Source organism: Chrysemys picta, chromosome 1 (genome assembly GCF_011386835.1).
Source record: "Chrysemys picta bellii isolate R12L10 chromosome 1, ASM1138683v2, whole genome shotgun sequence".
NCBI classification, from domain to species: domain Eukaryota; kingdom Metazoa; phylum Chordata; order Testudines; family Emydidae; genus Chrysemys; species Chrysemys picta.
Genome location: NC_088791.1, coordinates 244,657,466 through 244,683,146, shown reverse-complemented (window position 1 = coordinate 244,683,146; position 25,681 = coordinate 244,657,466). Strand labels below are relative to the sequence as shown.

The 25,681-nt window shown below is 42.1% G+C and overlaps 1 protein-coding gene across 7 annotated transcripts in view; it reads left to right on the top strand.

The window, feature by feature from the left end:
* The window catches only part of TFDP1 (transcription factor Dp-1), a 105,202-nt gene that overhangs the window by 52,867 nt on the left and 26,654 nt on the right, over window positions 1-25,681 (top strand). For 6 of the 7 annotated variants that reach the window (XM_005309885.5, XM_008174758.4, XM_005309888.5 and 3 more), the window contains exons 4-10: window positions 2,707-2,813; window positions 13,137-13,258; window positions 14,686-14,851; window positions 15,028-15,174; window positions 18,245-18,313; window positions 20,482-20,633; window positions 23,247-23,413. In XM_005309885.5, the coding sequence (XP_005309942.1) occupies window positions 2,707-2,813; window positions 13,137-13,258; window positions 14,686-14,851; window positions 15,028-15,174; window positions 18,245-18,313; window positions 20,482-20,633; window positions 23,247-23,413 (930 nt within the window). The remainder of the gene's footprint in view (window positions 1-2,706; window positions 2,814-13,136; window positions 13,259-14,685; window positions 14,852-15,027; window positions 15,175-18,244; window positions 18,314-20,481; window positions 20,634-23,246; window positions 23,414-25,681) is intronic. The other variant, XM_024111300.3, reaches the window with a different exon arrangement.

Here is a 25,681-nt window from a genome sequence, read left to right as displayed (position 1 = left end):
TCAGGTGCTAGAAGGCAAGACTACTGAGATTGCAGGGCAATAGCCTCATGCTGTAGATCTGGGAGTTTGAAGGTATGTGGAATAGAAGTTTTCCTCTGTCCTGGAGATTCAGGGATGCTGAACTGGCACGTGTATGCATCCAAAAGACTGAGTTTCTGGGCCACTAAATTCCCACTAATGTCAAGTGTTCAGTGCTACTCAGTATAGGTAACACGGTGGATACAGGCAGAATTGCACATGGGCACAGTTTCCTTGTAGAAATTTCTTCTTAGGATTTCCATTGTCCTATCAGAAAGGCTTGGACTCCATGCAGAAATGAGCTAGTACTGTCAGTTGTAGACAGAACCAGTATTGGGTGAAACCTGTATGTTCTCTTTCCTACCAGGATTGGTCTTGAATAAACACCCACAAAATCTTCAGGAAAAGGAGTAATTGCTTCACTGCTTGTTTACAAGTCCAGTGGAGCTCGGGTGGGGTGATGCTATGATGGATGAAGTAAAATTTATGTGGAGACCTTCTCAGTTTTGAAAGTCCATTTGACTAATGTTTAATTTTTTTAAATTTTTATTTAGAAAGCATACTTAGAACAGTTTTATTTCAAAGTGGGGAGGGTTTGCAAGGGGAGAGAATGGTACAGTGCCCTCCCCCTTCTTTCTCTTTCTTTTTTTACCCTTTTGGAGTGCTGCTTTGGTCATTGTACAAAAAGACATCTTATTGAATGCTTGAACTAGTCACATCAGATATGGTAGAGCAGTGAATTACCCAGTCTCACAGTTGTAAAGTTTCTGCTGTTTCTTAAGCTACAGCTATTGCCCCAGTCTCAGACCTGCCCTTTTAAGAGACAGGGAATTGTCTTATGGAAGCAGGGGATGATGATAAGGGGAGAAGAGCAGAGCTTGGCATGAGCAGTGATGCTTGAAGCCCTAATGTTTTATGAGGTTTTAAAGCCTTGCTGAAGTGGTTCTCAACAAAAAATGGTGTGCATCAGCAGGCTGCAACATGGATGAGACCAGGCTGCTGAGTCACTATGGGGGAGATGGGGAACAGTGTTAAATAAGTGGGGAGATGGCAGGCTAAGCCATGCACAAACCTGCATCTGGAGGAGCTGAGAGAATGTAATCAAGCTGCCTTGATTTGATGGTAATTGGTCTCAAATATGGGGAATCTGAGACATTTGAGTGGGGTTTTTTTTGTTAAACAGATGTTTTGGTTTAAGAGGTTGTGAAAGTCAGAGCTGCCCTCAGTGAAAAGGGGGCTGAGAGAGCCAGCAAGAGGGCAGGAGTTCAAGATACAACAAGGACTGGCTGAGGCCTGTCCTGGAACAGTTGGGACCAAAAATCAAACAAAAACCTGGTTGTTGTGGCAATCGGAGGCCTGATCTACAGTTTAAATTTTGGTTAACATAGCTACATTCTTCAGGTGATATGAAGGTTCCATACACTTGAACATTGTAGTTATGTTGACCTAATCCCCAGCGTAGACTCAGCTATGTCGATGGAAGAATGCTTCAATTGACCTACCTACTATCACTTGGAGAGGTGGTGTTCCTACAGTGACAGAAAACCCCCTTCTGTCGCTGTAGGCTGCATTTACGTAACAGGGTTATTCCAGCATAGCTACAGCGCTGTAGCTATGTCACTGTGTATATAGTCCCTGTAACATATACATGGCCTGAAAGGGTTGGGATGAGGAGAGTGTCCTGCCCCATAGATTTTTCTTGTCCTTCTGACTTACTCTTGAAGACAAGGACACCATATTTCACCCCAGTCAGCTGAAAATAAATAAATAAAACAGCCAAGGACCTCTGGGTTGTTGCTCCCAAAATGCCAGGTATCAACCACATAACTGCCTTAAGCACTTGAAGGATTGCCTGCATATTGTTGCTGTTGCAGCAACGGCTGACTCCAATGTTTCACCTTAGCCTGAAGCACTGACTAGCTAGGAATATATGGCTTGGAGATTATGCAAAGCTAGTTTCTGCTGCTGAATTTCTGCCCTAAATAGCTAATGGCTTGGCTACTACCTTGTTGTTGAGTGGGGGGAGGCACTACAAAATTGCACAGCTGAGCAGGAAGGAGCCCCTTTAATTTTAGCTGGGCTTGCTACACTGCTGAGCTTTTTCTCTTCAAATACCAAATTCTTGCGGGCTCCTGTTCTCAAAAATCCCCTCCCTGCTGGGGAAGGGAGGGGGAGAAAGGGACATATTAAGGATAGAGAAAAATGGAAAAAGCTTTCTGCCTGGAGGGAGAGTCTTAGAAGAACCTTTTGCTTCTCTGAGCAGAGATGAGACACTGCCATGTTGAGGCAGTCAGTTCTATGAACAACTCCACCAGTTGGTACTACATTGTGAGCTAGGAGAGAGTGGGTTTTGGGGTATTTTGTTTTTTAAAAGATCGGAAGATTTTATGGATCATGGAGCATCAATTGTCCACAGCAGAGAAAGATTGGGAGGGCATACTGGGAATCTTAATTTTCTGTGTGTTTGTAAGCAGGAAGGAAAAACATATTGCACTAATATACTTGTATATACTTTCATACGTAGGGTATCTTTATATACATCTTCAGAAATTTGTTTTTTTATGCTTGTTTAGATGCCTATTGAAAACTAGTTTTCACTGAATTTTATGTGCTTTGATATTAATATGAATTTAGATTTACTGAAAGCAACAAAGCTGACCTGGAAATTTGTATTTATATTTGTTTTAGGGGTTGTTTCATTAGTGGCTGTTCATCCTTCTACAGTAAATACACTTGGAAAACAGCTCCTGCCAAAAACGTTTGGACAGTCTAATGTCAACATTGCACAGCAAGTGGTAAGGAGACTTTAAATTTTTGTGTTTTACCTTTGATTTTACATACTATGAATCTAACTGTGGTTCAGCGTAAATGCATCATATAAAGTATCAGTTATTATTTCTATGTAGAATGTACCATCTCACTTTTCTGTATGGTAAGGGCTGTTTAGTATGACTTTAAATTGTACTCGGAACACTAGTCTTGATAACGTTGTTTTTGTGGGGAGAGGGAGCACACGTTGGGCTAATCGTGCAGGTTATTGACAAAAACTACATCAACCCTCAACTCTTCAGGCTACTGAATATTCAAATTCCTCTACTGTCTGTTGGTCTTTCTGTGATAAATCTGTGACACTTTCAAAACACACCAACCTGAAACTTTATATAAAAGCCAATTTGCAAATATGTTATCAAGATCAAAATTGGAAAATCAATGGGATTTTTATGGGATTTTTTGGCCATATTTTAAAAAATGATTATTTCAGACATTTCTGCTGAAAAGCATATTGTAATTTTTAAAAAAGCAAAATGTGTATAGACTGGATAACTTAAGAAGCTAGTGCAGGGGTAGGCAACCTATGGCACGTGTGCCAAAGGCAGCACGCGAGCTGATTCTCAGTTGCACTCACACTGCCCGGTTCCTGGCCACCGGTCCGAGGGGCTCTGCATTTTATTTTCATTTTAAATGAAGCTTCTTAAACATTTTGAAAACCTCATTTACTTTACATACAACAATAGTTTAGTTATATATTATAGACTTAGAAAGAGACCTTCTAAAAATGTTAAAATGTATTACTGGCATGCGAAACCTTAAATTAGAGTGAATAAATGAAGACTCGGCACACCACTTCTGAAAGGTTTCCGACCCCTGAGCTAGTGATGGGATAAAAAGGTTGTCTCTAGAATGCAAGTTCCAAGTGCAATCCATATTACTGCAATAGCAAACAAAACTCTTCATTTGGTGAGCCATATGACATGAACTGATATTCTTATTCTGTTACATAGGGAGAAGTGTTATAGTTGGCTTCTCTGTAGAGAACAACTTTTGCCAAGGATTTTAATTTGCATAGAAACTGAATTATATTCTTATCTGTAAAAGTGGTCAAGGTTGTTACATTTGCAAGACAGTGAGGGCACAGCTGCTGCCTTTACTGTACTGTTCTCTGGGGGAAAACTTCAACTTAGCATCTTTCATAAGCATTTTATTTTATAAAAGAAAAAATAGGGTCCATAGTATAAAATCATTTGAATTTGTGTGTGCGTGCATGGTTTAATGTGGATTGATTTTCAGTATATAAACAGAGCTAAGAGAATTGGTGGGGAGGGGAACTGAGTAAGAGGTGGTGGTATTGCTGAGAGAATTCTAGAATCTACAGAGTTTTACATGCAAGCACTGCACTTCTTTAACTATACTTGTGTAGTTAAGAGAGTTCAACAATCACCCCGCTCCCCCCCAGTTTAGACTGTACAGTTATACCAATATAGCTAATAGGCTAAACTGATTTGACTGCATCCCCACAGTAGGGATGTGGTAATCCACAGAAGTTGCATTTGTATAACTATTTCAGTTAGGGGTATGATGATTATTATTTTTTAAATAGTTACATAGGTACAAAGTCTTTGTGTAGACCTATCCTAAGACAGTTCAGCTTCAGACAGTTCTCAAGAGTCCCCTCTGAGGTTGTGGACTACTACCTAATGAAATGTTTACATGACTGCAGACTATTTTATTGCATTGCTGTTCCTGTTATGAATTAAATCAGCTATTGATTTGATGTCACAGTGTAGTCGTATGAGGTAATAACTGAGTAAAAATTGGTCCTTTGTATGGGGCAAGTGTTGAAGCAGATATTTATGAAGTCATTGGGAGGTGAACTATCTCCAATTCAACAAGTTAATCATTAATACTTGGAGGATTTTCTTGCCCTGCTGTATTAGGAGGAGAACATCACCAGACAGACACTTAAATTATTTTATTTAATTAAAACAGCAACGTTATGTATTCTAGATTTTTTCTTCAACAGCAAACATATAATATTTTAACAAAATAAGCATAAGATTTTTTTTGAATTTAGTTAAACATTCAAGTTTTTTAAAATCAGGTTTGTTTTTGTTAAAATTGTTTTTAACTAAAATAGTTAAATGAAATATTTAAAAAAAAATTTAATCGACTGTCAGCCAGGTCAACATGAGAAACTTAAAATAAAACCTCAAGACTTCTGGAATATGCTGCTCAAACAGTTTCACTTTTGTTTCTATTGCCTGTCCCTCCCTTCCCACATTTATCTCCAGACTTTTTCTCCTTGTCCAGATCGATTGTGCCCACAACAATCTTCTATTAATTTAACTTTTTGAAACTGCACTTTTAGAGAGAGGTAAGGGATTGACTCTGTGTACACAAATTTGCAGAGGGGCAAGAGGGTTGAGGTAGGTTAGTTAGCTAATTAGATAACTAACTAAACATTTTTGCTGTTAACAAGCATGTTATCTATAGAGACCCAAATCCACAGTTTGAGAACTGCAAAACTAAGCATCTCTTATGGTATCTTCTAGACTGAGCACTGAGTCTTAATTGGTAGATAGAAAGATTAACCTAAATAATCTATACAGAAGCCCCTGGAACCCCATAAGATTGGGTCCCTAATCCGTGAACTATTGGAACTTCTTTACAAAACATTCCATTAATATATTGTGTCATACTATATAATTAGAATTTATAATCCCTATTGCATGATGATATCTTTGAGCTATAATGTATCTTAATTACAACTATCTTTAGATAGGTTTTTTCCTCAAAAAGCATTTTATCAAAAAAATCTTTTTATTTGATTTTTTAAAATCATTGATTTTTATCCACCCTGAAAATAACTCTAAATAATACCTCTGAATTTGAAAAAAAAAAAAAAAAGTTTTGGTTTTGACCCTCATTTTCTTCTCTGTAACACATGAAATATTTTCTTTGAAATAGATACAAGCAACTATAAAACATGGCTGTATTTTAAAAATGTATTTACACTTAGGGTATCTCTACACTACAAAATTAGGTCGAATTTATAGAAGTCGTTTTTTAAAAATCGTTTTTATACAGTCGATCATGTGTGTCCCCACACAAAATGCTCTAAGTGCATTAAGTCGGCGGACTGCATCCACAGTACCGAGGCTAGCGTCAACTTCTGGAGCGTTGCACTGTGGGTAGCTATCCCACAGTCTCCGCCGCCCATTGGAATTCTGGGTTGAGATCCCAATGTCTGATGGGGCAAAAACAGTATCACAGGTGATTCTGGGTACATGTCGTCAGCTCCCCCCTCCGTGAAAGCAACGGCACACAATCGTTTTGCGCCTTTTTTCCTGGGTTACCTGTGCAGACGCCAAACCATGGCAAGCATGGAGCCCGCTCGCCTCACCGTCACCGTATGTCTCCTGGGTGCTGGCAGACGTGGGACTGCATTGCTACACAACAGCAGCTCACTGCCTTTTGGCAGCAGACGGTGCATTACGACTGGTAGCCATCGTCGTCATGTTCCTGGGTGCTCTTTTAGCCGACCTCGGTCCGTCGGGTGCCTGGGCAGACATGAGAATGACTCAGCCAGGTCATTCCCATCTTCTGCCGAGCACCCAGGAGATGACGATGGCTAGCAGTCGAACTGCACCATCTGCTGCCAGCCTGAAGATGTAAAAGATAGATGGAGTGGATCAAAACAAGAAATAGACCCGATTTGTTTTGTATTCATTTGCTTCCTCCCTCCGTGAAATCAACGGCCTGCTAAACCTAGGGTTTTGAGTTCAATTCTTGAGGGGGCCATTCTGTGTGACAGTTGTTTGTGTTTCTCCTTGATGCAAAGCCACCCCCTTTGTTGATTTTAATTCCCTGTAAGCCATGTAGTCAGTCGCCCCTCCCTCAGTCAGAGCAACGGCAGACAATCGTTTCGCGCCTTTTTGCAGCCCAGATGCCATAGCATTGGGATCATGGAGCCCGCTCAGATCACCGTGGCAATTATGAGCACTATAAGCACCACACACATTATCCTGTAGTATATGCAGAACCAGAACCTGCCAAAGCAAAACCAGGCGAGGAGGCGACGGCAGCGCAGTGATGAGGACATAGACATGGACATAGACTTCTCACAAAGTACGGGCCCCAGCAATGTGCACATCATGGTGTTACTGGGGCAGGTTCATGCCGTGGAACACCGATTCTGGGCCCGGGAAACAAGCACAGACTGGTGGGACCGCATAGTGTTGCAGGTCTGGGACGATTCCCAGTGGCTGCGAAACTTTCGCATGCGTAAGGGCACTTTCATGGAACTTTGTGACTTGCTTTTCCCTGCCCTGAAACGCCAGAATACCAAGATGAGAGCAGCCCTCACAGTTGAGAAGCGAGTGGCAGTAGCTCTGTGGAAGCTTGCAACGCCAGACAGCTACTAGTCAGTTGGGCATCAATTTGGAGTGGGCAAATCTACTGTGGGGGCTGCTGTGATCCAAGTAGCCAACACAGTCAAAGAGCTGCTGATATCAAGGGTAGTGACTCTGGGAAATGTGCAGGTCATAGTGGATGACTTGCTGCAATGGGATTCCCTAACTGTGGTGGGGCGATAGACGGAACTCATATCTCTATTTTGGCACCGGAGCACCAAGCCAGCGAGTACATAAACCGCAAGGGGTACTTTTCAATGCTGCTGCAAGCACTTGTGGATCACAAGGGACGTTTCACCAACATCAACGTGGGATGGCCAGAGTGATGCTCACGTCTTCAGGAACTCTGGTCTGTTTCAAAAGCTGCAGGAAGGGACTTTCTTCCCAGACCAGAAAATAACCGTTGGGGATGTTGAAATGCCTATAGTTATCCTTGGGGACCCAGCCTACCCCTTAATGCCATGGCTCATGAAGCCATACACAGGCAGCCTGGACAGTAGTTAGGAGCTGTTCAACTATAGGCTGAGCAAATGCAGAATGGTGGTACAATGTGCATTTGGACGTTTAAAAGCACGCTGGTGCAGTTTACTGACTCGGATAGACCTCAGCGAAACCAATATTCCCATTGTTATTATTGCTTGCTGTGCGCTCCACAATATCTGTGAGACTAAGGGGGAGACATTTATGGCAGGGTGGGAGGTTGAGGCAAATTGCCTGGCCGCTGATTACGCGCAGCCAGACACCAGGGCGGTTAGAAGAGTACAGGAGGGCGCTCCATCCCCATGCACGTTAACAGACTTTTCCAGTAGCTGTACTGGCTGCGAATGCCAGGGCACATTAATAATTAAACACGCTTGCTTTTAAACCATGTGTAATATTTACAAAGGTACACTCACCAGAGGTCCCTTCTCCGCTTTCAGGGTCCGGGAGCACGCCTTGGGTGGGTTCGGGGGTTACTGGCTTCAGATCCAGGTTGAAAAACGTATCTTGGCTGTTGGGGAAAGCGGTTTCTCCGCTTCCTTGCTGTGAGCTATCTTCAATCTCTTCATCATCATCTTCCTTGTCCCCAAAACCCGCTTCCGTGTTGCGTGATTCTCCATTGACGGAGTCAAAGCACAGGGTTGGGGTACTGGTGACTGCACCCCCTAGCATGGCATGCAGCTCATCATAGAGGCGGCATGTTCAGGGCTCTGATCCGGAGCAGCCATTTGCCTCTCTGTTTTTTTGGTAGGCTTGCCTTAGCTCCTTAATTTTCACACGGCACTGCTTTGGCCTCTGTCCTTCATGCCCTTTGAGACTTTTTCTAATGTTTTGGCATTTCATTTACTGGAACAGAGTTCAGCTAGCACGGATTTGTCTCCCCATACGGCAAGCAGATCCCGTACCTCCCGTTTGGTCCATGCTGGAGCTCTTTTGCAATCCTGGGACTCCATCATGGTCATCTCTGCTAATGAGATCGGCACTCACCTGCACCTTGCCATGCTGGCCAAACAGGAAATGAGATTCAAAAGTTCGCGGGCCTTTTCCTGTCTACCTGGCCAGTGAATCTGAGTTGAGAGCGCTGTCCAGAGCGGTCACAATGGAGCACTCTGGGATAGCTCCTGGAGGCCAATACCGTCGAATTGCATCCACACTACCCCAAATTCGACCCGGCAAGGCCGATTTCAGCGCTAATCCCCTCGTTGGAGGTGGAGTAAAGAAATCGATTTAAAGAGCCCTTTAAGTCGAAAAAAGGAGCTTCATCGTGTGGACGGGTCCAGGCTTAAATTGAGGTAACGCTGCTAAATTCGACCTAAAATCATAGTGTAGACAAGGCCTTAGGTTATAGTCATTCAGGTGGAGTGATCTAACCGACGTAATATGGAGTCTTAACAGGATAATTTTGCTCAGTGAAAGAGTACCGTGGCACATAAGAGGAGTGCTACAGACCTTGTGAATATTTAATAGTACTGAAAATGAATCTCTGATATAGAACAAGTCAGAAAATACTTTATATATACACTACTATACACACAAAATAATCATGAAATTAAAGGGCTTGTGCCTTCCTTTGATGTTTAAATAAGGCCTACAACTTTTTTAAAAGGCTGTCTTTTACACTAGAATATCAGGTACCAAATAGGAAGGAAGAGTCTATGGTGACTGGAGAACTAATGAAATAGGAATGTTGCAAGACCCAAGAGTGTGAAAATTGGGCAGTTTGGTGGGGAGGGGATTAAACACAACTCACTTTTCCAGTGTAGATCAAGCTTTTGAACTTTCAGACTCCTCAATTATACCTGCTGCTGCTGCTGACATTGCCTGAGGAAGCTATGAAATGCAACAGAAGTGCTAGGGCTGTTTGAGGAGGAAAGGTGTATTAGTTGACATGCAACCCTTTTATGCCCCTTCTTCTCTCAGCAACAGCTAGCAGGATTGTTGGCAGAGGGTGGGGGATGAAGAACAGGTGACCTTCCACAACAGATAAACTTCTGGAGTATGTGGGGAAGGTAATGGGGGGTGGGAGGAAAGAATTCAATGCTTTCCAGCAGTTGAAAGGGAGCACAGCTGATATGAGAGATGGAAGCCCTGTTTAAGGTATAGGGACAACACCCTGGTAGGAATCCCAGCAACTTCCCCCTTCTAAGCCTTTAGGGGCTGCAGAGAAAATGGGCTTGGCTTCTCACCAGGGCTTTTGCTAGTAGGCTCCCTGATAATTGTTCATATGGACATCTGGTTAGTAGGTTTAGTCCTGCCCGGTAGGCGATGGGGAAAATCTTTCAAGCTCTGTGACCTTAGTTAATAACACTTGTACTGCCAAAACGTCACATCAGGCTAACTCCACTTAAATATGATTTTAGGTGGCTATTGTTCAAACTTAATTCAGAAACAATGTTGTGGGGTAGGTATAGCTTACTGCTGGGGGAATTCTGTGCCAACGCGCATGTGCAGAAAATGTGCCCCCCACAGATTTCTTTGCTTCCCTGCAGAACGTGATGGGGAAGTAAAGGAAAGTATGAATCAACAGTGTGCCCTTGTTGCCAAGAAGGCTAACGGCATGTGGGGCTGTTTAAGTAGGGGCATTGCCAGCAGATTGAGGGATGTGATCATTCCCCTCTATTCGACATTGGTGAGGCCTCATCTGGAGTAGTGTGTCCAGTTTTGGGCCCCACACAAGAAGGATGTGGAAAAATTGGAAAGAGTCCAGTGGAGGGCAACAAAAATGGTTAGGGGGCTGGAACACGTGACTTAGGAGGAGAGGCTGAGAGAACTGGGATTGTTTAGTCTGCGGAAGAGAAGAATGAGGGGGGATTTGATAGCTGCTTTCAACTACCTGAAGGGGGGTTCCAAAGAGGATGGATCTAGACTGTTCTCAGTGGTAGCAGATGACAGAACAAGGAGTAATGGTCTCAAGTTGCAGTGGGGGAGGTTTAGGTTGGATATTAGGAAAAACTTTTTCACTAGGAGGGTGGTGAATCACTGGAATGGGTTACCTAGGAAGGTGATGGAATCTCCTTCCTTTAGAGGTTTTTAAGGTCAGGTTTGACAAAGCCCTGTCTGGGATGATTTAGTTGGGAATTGGTCCTGCTTTGAGCAGGGGGTTGGACTAGGTGACCTCCTGAGGTCCCTTCCAATCCTGATATTCTATGATTCTATGGAAGCTGGGGGAGGAGGCTGGGGATGCCTATGGGCATAGTGGGGGGAGAGGTATTGTCCACCAAACAGAGGCAGACCGTGGGGGGGCTGGGAGGGGGCGGACGTACATCGGTTCATGTGCCACTTCTCCTGCCCCCCCCCCCCCCTTTCTGCACATGCAGAGCTGCCCGGCTCAAAGAGTGTGCCGCTCTGCTCCACAGCTGAATGTCTCCTCCTGGGTCCTAGTGCTTTCAGTAAGCTGGGAGCCATCCTGTTTTCTGTACAGCAGTGAGTGCCCGCAGTGGGACAGGGTAAAGGGGGGGAGGGGAGAAGCAGTGGGGAAGGAAGGTGGGGTGGGATGGGGAGAGGATGGGACTGTGGGGAAGGGGGAGAGGATGGGAAAGAGAAGGGGATAGGGGAATTGGGGGTGAGGGAGGGAGCGGGGGTGAGGGAGGGAGCAGGAGTCTGGCTTGCAGCATCCCCTGTGTAGCAGCTGCAGTTGGAACTCCCCTGTTAAGCAGGCCCATGAAACTTCCACCCTGATGAGCCCCACCTCCCCTTCATATGGACCACCCCGCTGAGGCCTGTACACCCAGATTCCCCCCTGCTGAGCTCCAACCATCTTCACCTGGACCCTCTGCAGAGTCCCATTGCCCCTGGAACCTCCCAATGACACCCTGTGCATCCAGATCTCCCACTGAGCTGCCCACACCCAGATTGCCCACACCTGGATCCACCCACACCAAGCCCCTCTACACTTAGATCCTGCTGGGCTGAGCGTGCCTGCCCACACCTGGTGTGTCTAGCACAGAGGGGCAGGGCCCTGGGGTGTTTCTGGGGCAGGCCCAACCCTTACGCTGTGTCAGGGTTGGGTACAGCCTTGCTGCTGAGTCCCTGTCCCAGGGGCTGAGGGCTGCAGGGTGATCTCCCACCTTCATGCAGCCAGTGGCCTGTGCTCCCCACTGCCATGCTGGAGCTACCACATTTATTTATTGACCAATAAAATTTGAAGACTTTTAAAATATTGTGCAGAGAATTTTTATTTTTTTGGCACAGAATTCCCTCAGGAGTCGTATAGCTAGGGGCCTGTATTGTGGCACACTGGACCTAAATTCTGTGGCAACATCTGACTTCTGCAGCTTATCAGCACTTAATTCTGTGTCATGTTGAAAGTCCTGGTCCGATTTCAAGTAACGTAAGAGGTGCTTATTAAATTAAATATGAAACAAAATAATTCCTTGTATTGTGTATTTGAATAATGAATTGAATATGAATTTCAAATCTGGAATATGTTTCATCTTCAGCTGCTCTTAAACTTTCAATTTTCATAGTGCTATAGAATTTTGTATTGACACTAATCTATTGAAATTGGACTGGGGAAGAAGCTTGAGGCAGCTGGGTAGAAGGATACTGAGGCATTTGATGCCCAGAAAAATATAGTGTGTGTGGGGGGGTGTTGAGGTTTTTAGCTTTCAGGTTTAATTTAATGCCTCTTTTGGGGAGGTAGATGCAATTTAGATGAATAGACTTTTTTCTGCAAAATCAGGAAGGCTATTCTGTATCGGTTTGTTTTAGAGGTTTTTCTTCATAACTATAAGCTTTAGAAAGTTATATTGTTATGCAATATTAGATGTGAAACACAATCCTACAGCACAGGTGAGGGTTACTGCATTATCCAGTTCTACAACTGTAGAGAAAACAGGGTTCCATATATACACTGCAAAAATTGGCTCTATTCATGGTAAACCTGATTGATCTGAAGCGGACTGGAAGAGTGACTTTTACTTTTACCCGAGTCCAAAGCTGTCTATGTTGGTTTTGTTTTTGATGCAGTAGCAGGAAGGAGAGAGAATCAGAAGAGATGATGTGGCTGTTATTTGCAGTAGGCGCTACTTTTTATGCCTACTTACCAGAGGAGTTAGTGGCTTTAGAGTTCGTTTTTGTTTGTTTTCTATTATAAGCTTAGTTTATCCTTTCCTCTTTAAATTTTGCTGACTTACTAGTGTTAAGTTGTTGAGTCTTGCTTTGACTTTTGTCAGGTTTGTGCCAAATTTTGATCATAAATCAAGAAAGCAAATGAGGTTGATCAAAGGAAGGGAAAATAAAAACTTGTCACCTGAACATACAGTAGTCTAGGCCAATATGTACAAAACCCATGTACAACTGCTAGGGTTTTTTTAGTAGTATGGTATTTTATTTATCTCATAGAGAGAGGTGGAAATAAAGAAATGGCTCCAGAAAGGTGGGGGAAATGCATCTGAATAATGTGGGAGTCTTCTGACTGTATTCCAAATTATTTTGTTTTAACTGTAGGTTATTGGTACACCTCAGAGACCTTCAGCGCCAAATACTATCCTGGTAGGAAGTCCACATACACCCAATTCACACTTTGTATCACAGAACCAGACTGCAGACTCTTCGCCTTGGTCTGCTGGGTGAGCAAAATTCTGTTAAGTTACAAGGGTTTAATAGAATTGTTTGGAAATTTTGTCCTAAAGTTTTTTTTTTTTTTTTTTAATTGATGTGCTCTGTAAGTACGCTGATATGAAGGAGGGGTTCAGCTTAGATTTAATTTAAGAGATATCTAAATTTGTTTAATACCTAGAGTAGAGAGATAATAAGAACACCTTTTCACTTCAGTGTAGCAAAAGTCAGATTTCTGAGGAAACAAACGGACGCGTAGTGTTCTGCTGTCATATTTACACGAAGATAGTGGCTCTTAAAAGAACAAGCGAAATCAACTGAGATTTTTCATCCTCTTGTACTGTCAGATAAAATATAAATGGAATTTAGTGTTTCAAACCAAATATGCATAATTCTGCAGACAATTTTAAATGAGAAGAATAAGATCGTAGCTCAACTTGAAGAAAGCAAAAAGAAGAACAGGAGTACTTGTGGCACCAGATTTAACATAAACTTGCTTTGGGGGTTTATTACACACAAGATTGTTTTGAAGGACCCATTGATGAATGTAGTTGCTTTAAAGTTAACATTTATTGGTGTGTCTGTTGTTTTTTTGGGCTAGGAAATATTTATATTAGGGGATTATGGAGTTGTATTGTTCCTAAAGTATTTAAGCACGCATATATGCAGAAATTGAAAGCTATTCCATTTGCTGACTTTCAAATTTACATTTTATTGTAACAAAATATTTCTTAGTTACCCAGACAATTTTTCATTTAAAATGTATGCTGAGAACTTAACTATCATATTTTTCTAAATGCTTATGCAATAATACTGAAAGTGCTGTAGGAAGCATCTACCCTAGGTTTGAAGCGTTCATAGTAAAGCTGTATTCCATGACCATTCAAATCCATATTTTGGTTATTCTGTAATGTTGAATACAATATCAGATTGAGTCTAACATACTTGACTATTTTAACTTTCCTGAATGTCAAATTATATATGCTCTAGAAAAATAAATTTTAGCTGCTGTAGTTCTCAGGGTTTCTAGTTTTAGCCCTTCCTCCCCCCCCCCCCCCCCCACTTGAAGATGTTAATGTTAATTGGAATGTTTTTTCTTTACTGTCCTCCTTTTCAGAAGAAACTTCTTTACCACTAATTTTTACATCTTCTAAATGTAATCATCCAAATTCATCTCTGATATTGAAACTAGCAGAGTTACAGCAGGGATGAATTTAGCTCAATGTGTTTCATATTCAAGATAATACCAAGAATTAGTTGTAAATTGAATCAAATCCATGATTCAGGCAAATAACTTTGATTGTCCTGTTTTAGGAGTATAATGCCCTCTTTGCTGATTAAAAATTGTAAGGGTTATATTTCAGAACAATATGTGTTTATCTGGCAAACCAGAAAACTTTGGAATATTGATCGGTTACTTTAAAATGTATTTTTCTAGGAAGCGCAACAAAAAAGGAGAGAAGAATGGCAAGGGTTTGCGACACTTCTCTATGAAGGTTTGTGAGAAGGTACAGAGAAAAGGAACCACTTCATACAATGAGGTGGCGGATGAGTTGGTTGCAGAGTTTAGTACCACGGATAATCATATTTCACCAAATGAATCAGTAAGTATGTTGCTGGGTTACATGCCACTTGAGTGGGGAAAAGATGTAACTTTTTTTATTTTTCCTAATGCTAAATGAAACAGTTGAGATACTAGCTGAGTTTACCTATCTACTGTAATACATTTTCAAACGTTTTTGTCACAGGTGTGTTTTTGATTAATTCATTGTATCTACAGCAGGCTTATGACCAGAAGAATATTAGACGACGTGTCTACGATGCCTTAAATGTCCTTATGGCTATGAACATTATCTCTAAGGAGAAGAAGGAAATCAAATGGATTGGTCTACCTACTAACTCGGCTCAGGAATGTCAGAATTTAGAGGTATATATGTGGGAAATACAGTAGTCGGTATCTTTGTTTGGATAAATCTAAAAGATTTTTAATGTTATCTAATCCTATTGGAATATGGTCTTTTGAGCTAGCAATACAGAATCATTGGGTGTCTGAGTCCCTTTGGACAAGTGTGGCTTGGAGATTGCAATATCAGGATGTTCAATCCACTTTACCTCCTTCCCTCTACCCCATCCCTGCTTCCCATCTCTCTTTGAGACTCTCCTCACAAGCACCTGCTAAGGTAGGATGGTGACTCTCTTCTGACCATAGGATCTGTAGAACCAGTTCCTGTTCAGCACAGAGGAAAGGGGTTCTATTAAGGTATAGTAACTCCTCACTTAATGTTGTCCCAGTTAACGTTGTTTCGTTGTCACGTTGCTGATCAGTTAGAGAACATGTTCATTCAAAGTTGCGCAGTTCTCCCTTATAACATTGAATGGCAGCAGTCTGCTTTGTCCGCTGCTTGCAGAAAGAGCAGCCCATTGGAGCTAGCTGGTGGGGGCTTGGAACCAGGGTGGTCTGGCAGCCCTGCATCAGCTCACCGTTCCGCTATATTCCCTTTGTGGCAACCGCCAAGCAGGCTATCAATCAGGGTGGATTTGATTTAAATCACTAGTCAGGAAGACTCAATTCAATCCTGGATTTCTACATAAAAGTGCATTCTTGTTTGTTGTTATAACCTTAATACATATTCTTCACAACTCAGAGGTATATGAGATTTCATTTTTAGAAGGTACACACTATCCATTTTTAAAGAGATTTATTTTGAAAACTTTTCAGATTAGTTTTACAGCTATATCAGAAAATGAATGATTGTTGGGTTATTATCTTTACCAAAGGTAATTGAAGCAGATATTTATGAAGTCATTGGGAAGTGATCTCCAATTCAACAGAGGCTAATCATTAATATTGGGAGGATTTTTTTGTCATTCTGTATTAGGAGGAGAACATTACCAGACAGACATTTAAATTGTTTTATTTAATTAAAACAACAATGTTATGTATTCTGGATTTTTTTCTTTAACAACAACCACATAATATTTTAACAAAACACAAATATGAATTTTTGAATTTAGTTAAACATTCACATTTTTAAAATCAGGTTTGTTTTTGTTTAAATTGTTTAACTAAAATAGTTAAATGAAATATTAACAAAAAATTTAATCGACTCAGGCAGGTCAACATGAGAACCTGTATTTTTCTGCAACATGGGAATTCAAGAATAGTCCATATCTCAGCATGTACCTTCTGTGTATTCTGGTTGTTGTGTAATGTGGAAATGGGTAAAGACATTTTTTTAACTTCCAAACAAAACACAAAATCGCCTCTAGACTGAGCCTAACCATGGAAAAATTCAGCCCAGGAGAGTAGCTTTTTCCAGGAAGATTTGAATATTTGGAAATAGGGATTATCACGTGAATTCTGTTGTAATTTTAGTTATAACTGAACTTACCCAGGTACCTTTTATAATAAATGTGGGTTTTTTATAAACTTGTAAAATTGCACTGCCTAATGCACAAACAGTACTGTCCTGTATCAATGGAAAATGTGTAGCTTCACCCTTGAAAAATAAATGTTTCCAAAACAGGCCAAGTATTGTATACATGGATATAGGATTTTCTGAAAATTTTACCCTAAACCCCATTTTCTAAAGCATCTTACTCATTTAGGCCCTCATCCCCATCAATGGGATTGTGGCTTGTAAGTGCCTACATTCCTTTTGAAGATGAGATTTAGGCTTCTAAGTCAGTTAGGCATTGCAATGCTGAGTGCAGCAACTCCTGAATACCTTTAAAAATCTGGGCCTTAAGCTAAATCCTCTTGACTGCTAGGCACTATTGAAATTATCTATAGTGTATATACTCACTGGAGGTTCAGTTGTTTTGACACCTGTGATTTCATAACACACAATTTGCTGTAATAAGTAAGGTCTTTGGCTTGAAATAATCTTGCAAATAGTTTAACTGTGTTAGTATGGTAGGGTTACTATTCGTCCGGATTCTGCTGGACATGTCCAGCTTTTTTGAGTTAAAAATAGCGTCCGGGGGGAATTTGTAAATGTCCAGATTTCCCCCCCATGCAGAGCGCGCGCGGCTGACAGGGCAGCCGGCCGGATCGTGTCACTCGCACAGGGCTCTGATAGCCAGAGCCCCTCCTCCACTTCCCCCTCCTCTCTCCTGCAACTTGAGACCACTCCCCTCCTCTCTCTCTCTCTCCCTCCCTGCATTCTCAGATCGCCGGCTGGCCGTTTGCCTCGGGCCTCCGGCAGTCTGGAGCTCCTCCCCCTACTTCCCCCTCCCTTGCTGCCGAGCACGCTCCTCTGCAGCACTCTGTTCTGAGCAGCATGGTAAGGGGGCCAGGGGGTCGGAGAAGGGGCAGGATGGTTCTGGAGGGGGCAGTCAAGAGACAGGGAGCAGGGTTGGATGGGTCGGGAGTTCGGGGGGGGGGCTGTCAGGGGGTGGGGAGTGGTTGGATGGGGCGTGGGAGTCCCTGGTGTCTGTCTGGGGGTGGGGGTCTCAGGAGGGGGCAGTCAGGGGACAGGTAGGGGATAGGGTCCTAGGGGGCCAGTTAGGATGGGGGGAAGGTCTCAGGATGGGGCAGTCAGGGGACAAGGGGGGGGGGGAGGGTTGGAGATCCTGAGGGGGGCAGGAAGTGGAAGGGGCAGAGGCGGGGCTAGGGCAGGACGGGGGCAGGGCTAGGGCGGGGCTCCTCCCGTCCTCTTTTTTGATTGTTGAAATATGGTAACCCTATAGTATGGAAATATCTGAATTAAACTGTCAAATCACACCACATGAAATTTTACTTTCACTAGCTTAGTCTCAGGCTCAAAACTTAAATTTATGGAATTTACTATCTTTTTGTATGTGATTTAATATAATGCCAACTCCCTAGTTTTCCAGTTGATATAAAAACTTTTGTTTTTTGAGACCACGCACTAAAAAGCAGTATAAAAATTTATTAAAATTCAGTGGATGGCATTTTAATGCCAAATGTTTTCATCATAAAATATATTTGAATATGAAATACTGTTAAAATAAAACCCCTTTTCTTTCTGAAGGTGGAGAGACAGAGAAGACTTGAAAGAATAAAGCAAAAACAGTCTCAGCTACAAGAACTTATTCTACAGGTACAGTCAAGGTACTCTTGTCTGTAGGGCAAGGTAACTTGTATTTGTATACCAGTTTTCTTACACACATTAAAAACAAAAGATCTAGCAGGAGATTGAAGAATACACACGCAATGTGAATTTAGCACTGTAGCCAAGACTGTTGTGCTGTAGGAGAAGTTGACAAGAACCCAGTGTTCCGTGTTAAATTCCATGCCAGCTTCAAGTGCATTTAAACTAAGGTTTTGTTGACAATGACAATATAAGCTGTACTTTTATTCCTTGAATTTTGACATTCAATTCAGATCTCCAATTTGAAATGTTTTTTAATTTTACAGCTGTTCAGATTTGTATATTTTATTTTTAAGGAGTACTGGCATTTTGTTTTCTGTGATTCGTGACCTGAGAATACAGCCATGCCACCAAATTTGTCTGCCAAATATATTACACTAGAAAATTAAGTTTTGAGTCCTCATGTTTGGAAAAATAACTTTCGGTATGTGAACCAATTCCATGTTGAAACACTAGCTCTAAAAGATGTGAGATACATCCCTGTTCATCTCAGTGGAGTAACTCTGAAATGTAATTAGGTGAATTTAAAAGCCAAATTTAAACTTCATTGCTGATCACTTTAGCAGAAAAATCTAGCTAATGTTCTTCGAGTAGTGTTCCTATGGGTGCTCCACCGCATGTGCAGGCCTAATGGATGCTGCTACCAAAGTTTTCCAATCAGCAGCGCTGGGGCACAAGCACACCTACAGTGGAGCACCCATAGGGACATGCATCTCAAAGGGTACGTCTACACTTACCGGAGGGTCCGGCGGCAGGCAATCGATGTTCTGGGATTGATCCCGGAAGTGCTCGCCGTCGACGCCGGTACTCCAGCTCGGCGAGAGGAGTACGCAGCATCGACGGGGGAGCCTCCCTGCCGCGTCTGGACCCGCGGTAAGTTCGGACTAAGGTATTTCGAATTCATCTACGTTATTAACGTAGCTGAATTTGCGTACCTTAGTCCGAAGTGGGGACCAGCCCAAAGAACCATCATTACCTCACAAGGTGTGTAACTACTACTTCTATTTACTATTGTAGGTGGCAGGAAGGAGGAGTTAGTATGGAGTCTGGTGTGTCAGGAATTGGGAGTTCAAATTTATTTTCTTTAAAGAAGTTTTACCACCACGCCTCCTACGTTGTCAGAAGCCACAACTGCCCCCAGTAGTGGTTAAAATCTCCAGTTTTCTCCAAACTTTTATGCATTTTTTCAGTGCATAATTCTGTGACACCTTTACAAATTAAAATCTGAGGGCATTCTGAACGTGGTTTGTCTTTGTGTGCACTTACAGTTGCAAATATTGTTAGTAGGCGTGATCTGGTTTGTAGTGTAGACATAACTTTAGGCTAAAGGTTCAGAAAGAAAACTGACTATTGTCACAAATGCTGGTGTGGGCTGGTTGGAAAATAGAAGCTTTCTGTGGAAAATTTAGTTTAGTCGAAAATCTAATTTTCTAATGGAAGATTTTCAGCCAGCCCTAGTGTTGGGTTATGGCAGAGTTTCTCAAATGAATTGCACCGTGACCCCCTTCTGACAACAAAAATGACTACATGACCCCAGGAGGGGAGAGAGAAGCCTGAGCCCACCAAAGCCCCACCACCCTGGGCAGGGGACCAAAGCCAAAACCTGAGCCCCGTCACCCAGGGCTGAAGCCCTTTGGCTTTGGCCCCAGGCATTGGGGCTCAAGCTTTGGCCCTGGGCCCTAACAAGTCTAATGCCAGCCCCTGGCGACCCCATTACAATGGGGCTGCAACCCACTTTGGGGTCCTGATCCACAGTTTGAGATCTGCTGGGTTATGGTATCCTTGACTTGTGTTCAATGTTTAGTAACATTAAAGAAGTGGAGGAACATTTACATGATAAATGTCTGCTTCTTAAGTTTCAAAATATTTTCATTAAAGTAAACTGGTTAATTCCAAATGTATTTTTGTATTTTGTATATTTCAGTAATTTACAAGTTTGGAAAAAGTTGACAGTGTCAAGTTGATAGGACTTAAGTATTTCTTTTAAATACTTAGATTCCTAGTTCTGCTTTAGTTTCTTCAGAGACACCACAAATATACATTTTAATAAGAGAATAACAAAGAAGGAATAATTGTTGAATATGTGTAGTTTTGTAAGCCACTATTACTTTTTGCAGCAAATTGCCTTCAAGAACCTAGTTCAACGAAATCGTCAAACAGAACAACAGGCAAACCGACCACCGCCTTCCAATTCTGTCATACATCTGCCATTTATCATTGTGAACACCAGCAAGAAGACCGTGATCGATTGTAGTATTTCAAATGACAAGTAGGTTGTTCATGAATTTTTTCATCAGAAGCAGGAAGCCTGCTAAACAGTCAGTGGGGCCACTGGACTATCAAGGTGCTAAAGGAACACTCACGGAAGATAAGGTCGTTGCGGAGACGCTAAATGAATTCTTTGCATCAGTCTTCACTGCAGAGGATGTGAGGGAGATTCCTATACCTGAGCCATTCTTTTTAGGTGACAAATCTGAGGAACTGTCCCAGATTGAGGTGTCAGTAGAGGAGGTTTTGGAACAAATTGATACATTAAAGAGTAATAAGTCACAAGGATCAGATGGTATTCACCCAAGAGTTCTGAAGGAACTCAAATATGAAATTGCAGAACTACTACCTGTGGTATGTAACTTATCATTAAAATCAGCTTCTGTACCAGATAACTGGAGGATAGCTAATGTGATACCAATTTTTAAAAAAAGCTCCGGAGGTGAACCTGGCATTTGCAGGACGGTAAGCCTAACTTCAGTACCAGGCAAATTGGTTGAAACTATGGTAAAGAACATAATTATCAGATACACAGATGAACACAGTTTGCTGGGGAAGAACGAACACAGCTTTTATAAAAGGAAATCATGCCTCACCAATATGTTAGAATTCTTTGAGGGGGTTAACAAACATGTGGACAATGGTGATCCAGAGGGAATAGTGTACTTAGGCTTTCAGAAAGCCTGTGACAAGGTCCCTCATCAAAGGCTCTTAAGGAAACTTAGCAGTCACAGGATATGGTCATGTTGTGGATCAGTAACTGGTTAAAAGACAGGAGACAAAGGGTAGGAATAAATGGTCAGTTTTCACAGTGCAGAGAGGTAAATAGTAGAGTCCTCCAAGGAGCTGTACTGGGACTAGTGCTGTTCAACATACTCATAAATGACCTGGAAAAAAAGGTAAATATTGCGGTGGCAGAGTTTGCAGATGATAAAAAATTACTCAAGATAGCTAAGTCCAAACCAGACTACAAGGAGTTACAAAGGGATCTCACAAAATAGTGACTGGACAACAAAGTGTCAGATGAAATTCAGTGTTGATAAATACAAAGTAATGCATAGTGAAAAACACAATCCCAACTGTACATTCAAAATGATGGGGTCGAAATTAGTTGTTACCACACAAGAAAGAGATCTTGGAGTCATTATGGAGTCTCTGAAAACATCAGCTCAGTCTGCAGTAGCAGTCAAAAAAGCGAACAGTGTTAGGAACCATTAGGAAAGAGAGAGAGAAAACAAGACAGTAAAGATCATAACACCTCTATAAAAATCTGTGCTATGCCAACATCTAGAATATTGTGTGCAGATCTGGTTCCCCCCATCTCAAATAAGATATATTAGAAACTGAAAATGTACAGAGAAGTGCAACAAAAATGATTAGGGTATGGAACAGCTTCCATATGAAAAGAGATTAAAAAGACTGGGACTGTTCAGCTTGGGAAAGAAACTAATGAGGGGAGATGATGGAGGTCCATAAAATCATAAATGGTGTGGAGAAAGTGAATAAGGAAGTGTTATTTGCCCCTTCACAAAATCAAGTCCCCGATGAAATTAATAGGAGGTATAAAACAAACAAATGGAAGTACTTCTTCATATAACACAGTAAACCTGTGGAACTTGTTGCCAGGGGATGTTTTAAAGGCCAAAACTATAACTGGATTAAAAAAAGAATTAGATAAGTTCATGGATGATAGGTAAAGCTATGTTTTAGTCATGGGTATTTTTAATAAAAGTCATGGACAGGTCATGGGCAATAAACATGGGCGACATCCCTCAGCTCCTAGGCGGAGGCGCAGCCACACAGCTCTGTGCGCTGCCTCCCCCCAAGCACCAGCTTCTATTGGTCAGGAACCACGGCCAATGGGAGCTGCGGGGGTGGTGCTTGCAGGCAGAGGCAGCACACAAAGCCCCCCTGGCTACACCTCCACCTAGGAGCTGAAGGATGTCGTCACTTCTGGGGAGCACCCCCAAGGTAAGTGCCGTCCAGAGCCCTCTCCTACGCCCCAGCTATGAGTCCCCTCCCACACCCAAACTCCTGCTGCTGCTGTGGGAGGGGGGTGCAGTGGCCCGAGACCGTCCAGTCAGTGGCCAGTGCAAAAGTCCCAGAAAGTAATCTCCATGACAAACTCGCAGCTTTAATCATAGGTTCATCAATGGCTATTAGCCAAGATGATCAGGGGTGCAACCCCATGCTCTGGGTGTCCATAAACCTCTCATATTCAGAAGCTGGGAGTGGATGACAGGGATCACTTGATGATTGCCCTGTTCTTATTCCCTTTGAAGCATCTGGCATTGGCCACTGTTGAAAGATGGGCTACTGAGCTAGGTGGACCATTGGTCTGATCTAGTATGGTCATTCTTGTGTTCTTATGGGTTTGCAGCTAAATCTCCTGTTAATGGTTTGGGCAACATGCAACATTTTCATTATTTGTTTCTTATATAGTTAACAAAGGTATGAATTTTGAGACATTGGAATTGCTCACTAGAACAAAATATGAAGGCTACATATGTTGTAATGGCCATGTTTTCATTTTCTTGAAGTACCACACTCTGTTGGAAATGTTTTGGAAAAATTAGTGCAAGTAATTCAAGCTGATTGAATTTCTCGCCTCCAGGTTTGAATATCTATTTAATTTTGACAATACTTTTGAAATTCATGATGATATAGAAGTACTAAAGCGAATGGGAATGGCTTGTGGGCTAGAATCTGGAAGCTGTTCAGCAGAGGACCTAAAAATTGCACGGAGTTTGGTTCCTAAAGCTCTGGAACCATATGTGACAGGTTAGTTACTCAAAGTAAGATACTTCTGCTGTTTTTCTCTTTGAAATAGGACTTGAGGAAAAACTGGTTGAACTAGAATTCTGACTTGACCCATCTATAAAATGTTCAGTTGGCTAACTTTTCATTAGCCAACAGTGTAGATATTTAACTTATTCTTAAATGTGTATGTTTGTTATAGTAGGATGTAAGTGGTAAGAACAAGACTGATATTTTTTCCTTTTTCAAGTGGTTTTCCTTATGCGTACTACACTTCAGGATGCACATGCGCCCAGGTCTGAAGATTTTTCTCTAGCAGGGTCTGTCTGGTCATCGTGTGTGCCCTCACTCTCCTGCTCCTCACTCGAGAAGATAAAGGGAGCTGCCGGACTACTGCTGTCTTAATTCTTTCTTCCATTGATGGTTGTGGATGGAGCTTCACAGTTTGTGCCGACTTCTTCAGCTTCTCTTCGTAAATAGTTAAAAAAAAATTCTATAGTGTTACAGCAGAGTGACAGCTGTGCTATATAGTTTAAAGTCTATTTATTCTAGGGGTTCTAAAAGCCCTAGTTAATGAGATTGCCTTGAAATTTGTTATGCTTCGTAGAGGTAGGGGTACAGTCAGTGACTGAAATTTGGGGTCACCTGACCAATGGGTTCCAGAGATACAGCACTAAGGGGGGGAAAACAGCTTGTTAAAAATTGACATATTCTAAAAATAGACAGTGTTTTTTGCTCACAAATAGAGATCGAACTAGGGCTCAGATCATTGCACCAGGTACTCAGATGCTCAAAGGTTACCCCAACAGAATGCATGGCACCCACCACCCTTTTGGGGGAAATCAAATTAAAATGTTACTTGAAAAAGTTTGCTTCTCCAGTTAGGCATGCTAAGGTTCTCATACCTAATGGTTTATGCTAAACAAGTACACAGAGAGAGGCTATCTGGAAAACTACCTCTACATAGAATCACAGAAATGTATGAGTGGAAGGGATCTCAATAGGTCATCCAGTCCAGTCCCCTGCACTGAGGCAAGACTAAGAATTATCTAGACCAGTGATGGGCAACCTGCGGCCCATCAGGGTAATCCGCTGGCAGGCCGCCAGACTGTTTACATTTGCACGGCGCCTGCAGCTCCCAGTGGCTGCAATTCGCTGTTCCTGATGAATGAGAGCTGCGGGAAGCGGTGTGGGCCGCAGGTTGCCCATCACTGATCTAGACCATCCCTGACAAGTGTTTGTCTAACCTGTTCTTAAAAACCTCCAATTAGGGAGATTGTGGAATCTCCGTAAATAATTTGTTCCAATGTTTAACTACCCTTACCGTTAAGAAGTTTTTTGTAATGTCTAACCTAAATCTACCTTGCTGCAATTTGAGCCCGTTACCTCTCGTCCTGTGCTCAGTGTATAAGGAGAACAATTTATTACCCTCATCTTCATAACAACCTATTACCTACTTGAAGACTGTTATGTCACCACTCAGTCTTCTCTTCTCCAGGCTAAACAAACCTTTTTTTTCTTCCCCTCAATCTTTCCTCATAGGTCTCATTTTCTAAACCTTTAATCATTTTTTTTTCCTCTACTCTCAGCTTCCTCCAATTTGTCTACATCTTTCCCGAAGTGTGGTGCCCAGAACTGGACGCAATACTCCAGTTGAGGCCTTATCAGTGCTGAGTAGAGTAAAATAATTACTTCTTTTATCTTGCTTCCAAGACTCCTGCTAATACAGCCCGGAATGTTTACTTTTTGGAAGCAGTATTATATTGCCGACTCCTTTAGTTTGTGATCCACAATAAACCCCAGATCCTTTTCTGCAGTACTCCTTCACAGGCAGTCATTTCCCATTTTCTATTTGTGCAGTTAATTATTCCTTCATAAGTGTAGTACCTTGCATTTGTCCTTACTGAATTTCATCCTATTTATTTCATACCATTTCTCCAGTTTGTTGAGATAATTTTGAATTTTAATCCTGTCCTCCAACCCCTCCCAGCTTGGTATCATCGCCAAACTTATAAGTGTACTCTCTATGGTGGTATTCAAATCATTTATAAAGATCTTGAATTGAACAGACCCAGGACAGATCCCTGTGGGACAACATTCAATATGCCTTCCAGCTTGATTGAGAACTATGGATAACTACTCTGAGTACACTTTTCCATCCAGCTGTGCACCCATCTTATGGTAGGTTTCTCTAGGCTGTATTTTCCTAGTTTGCTTATGAGAAGGTCATGTGGGACTGTATCAGAAGCCTTACTAAAGTAGAGAGATGGCCCATCTACTGCTTCCCCCCCA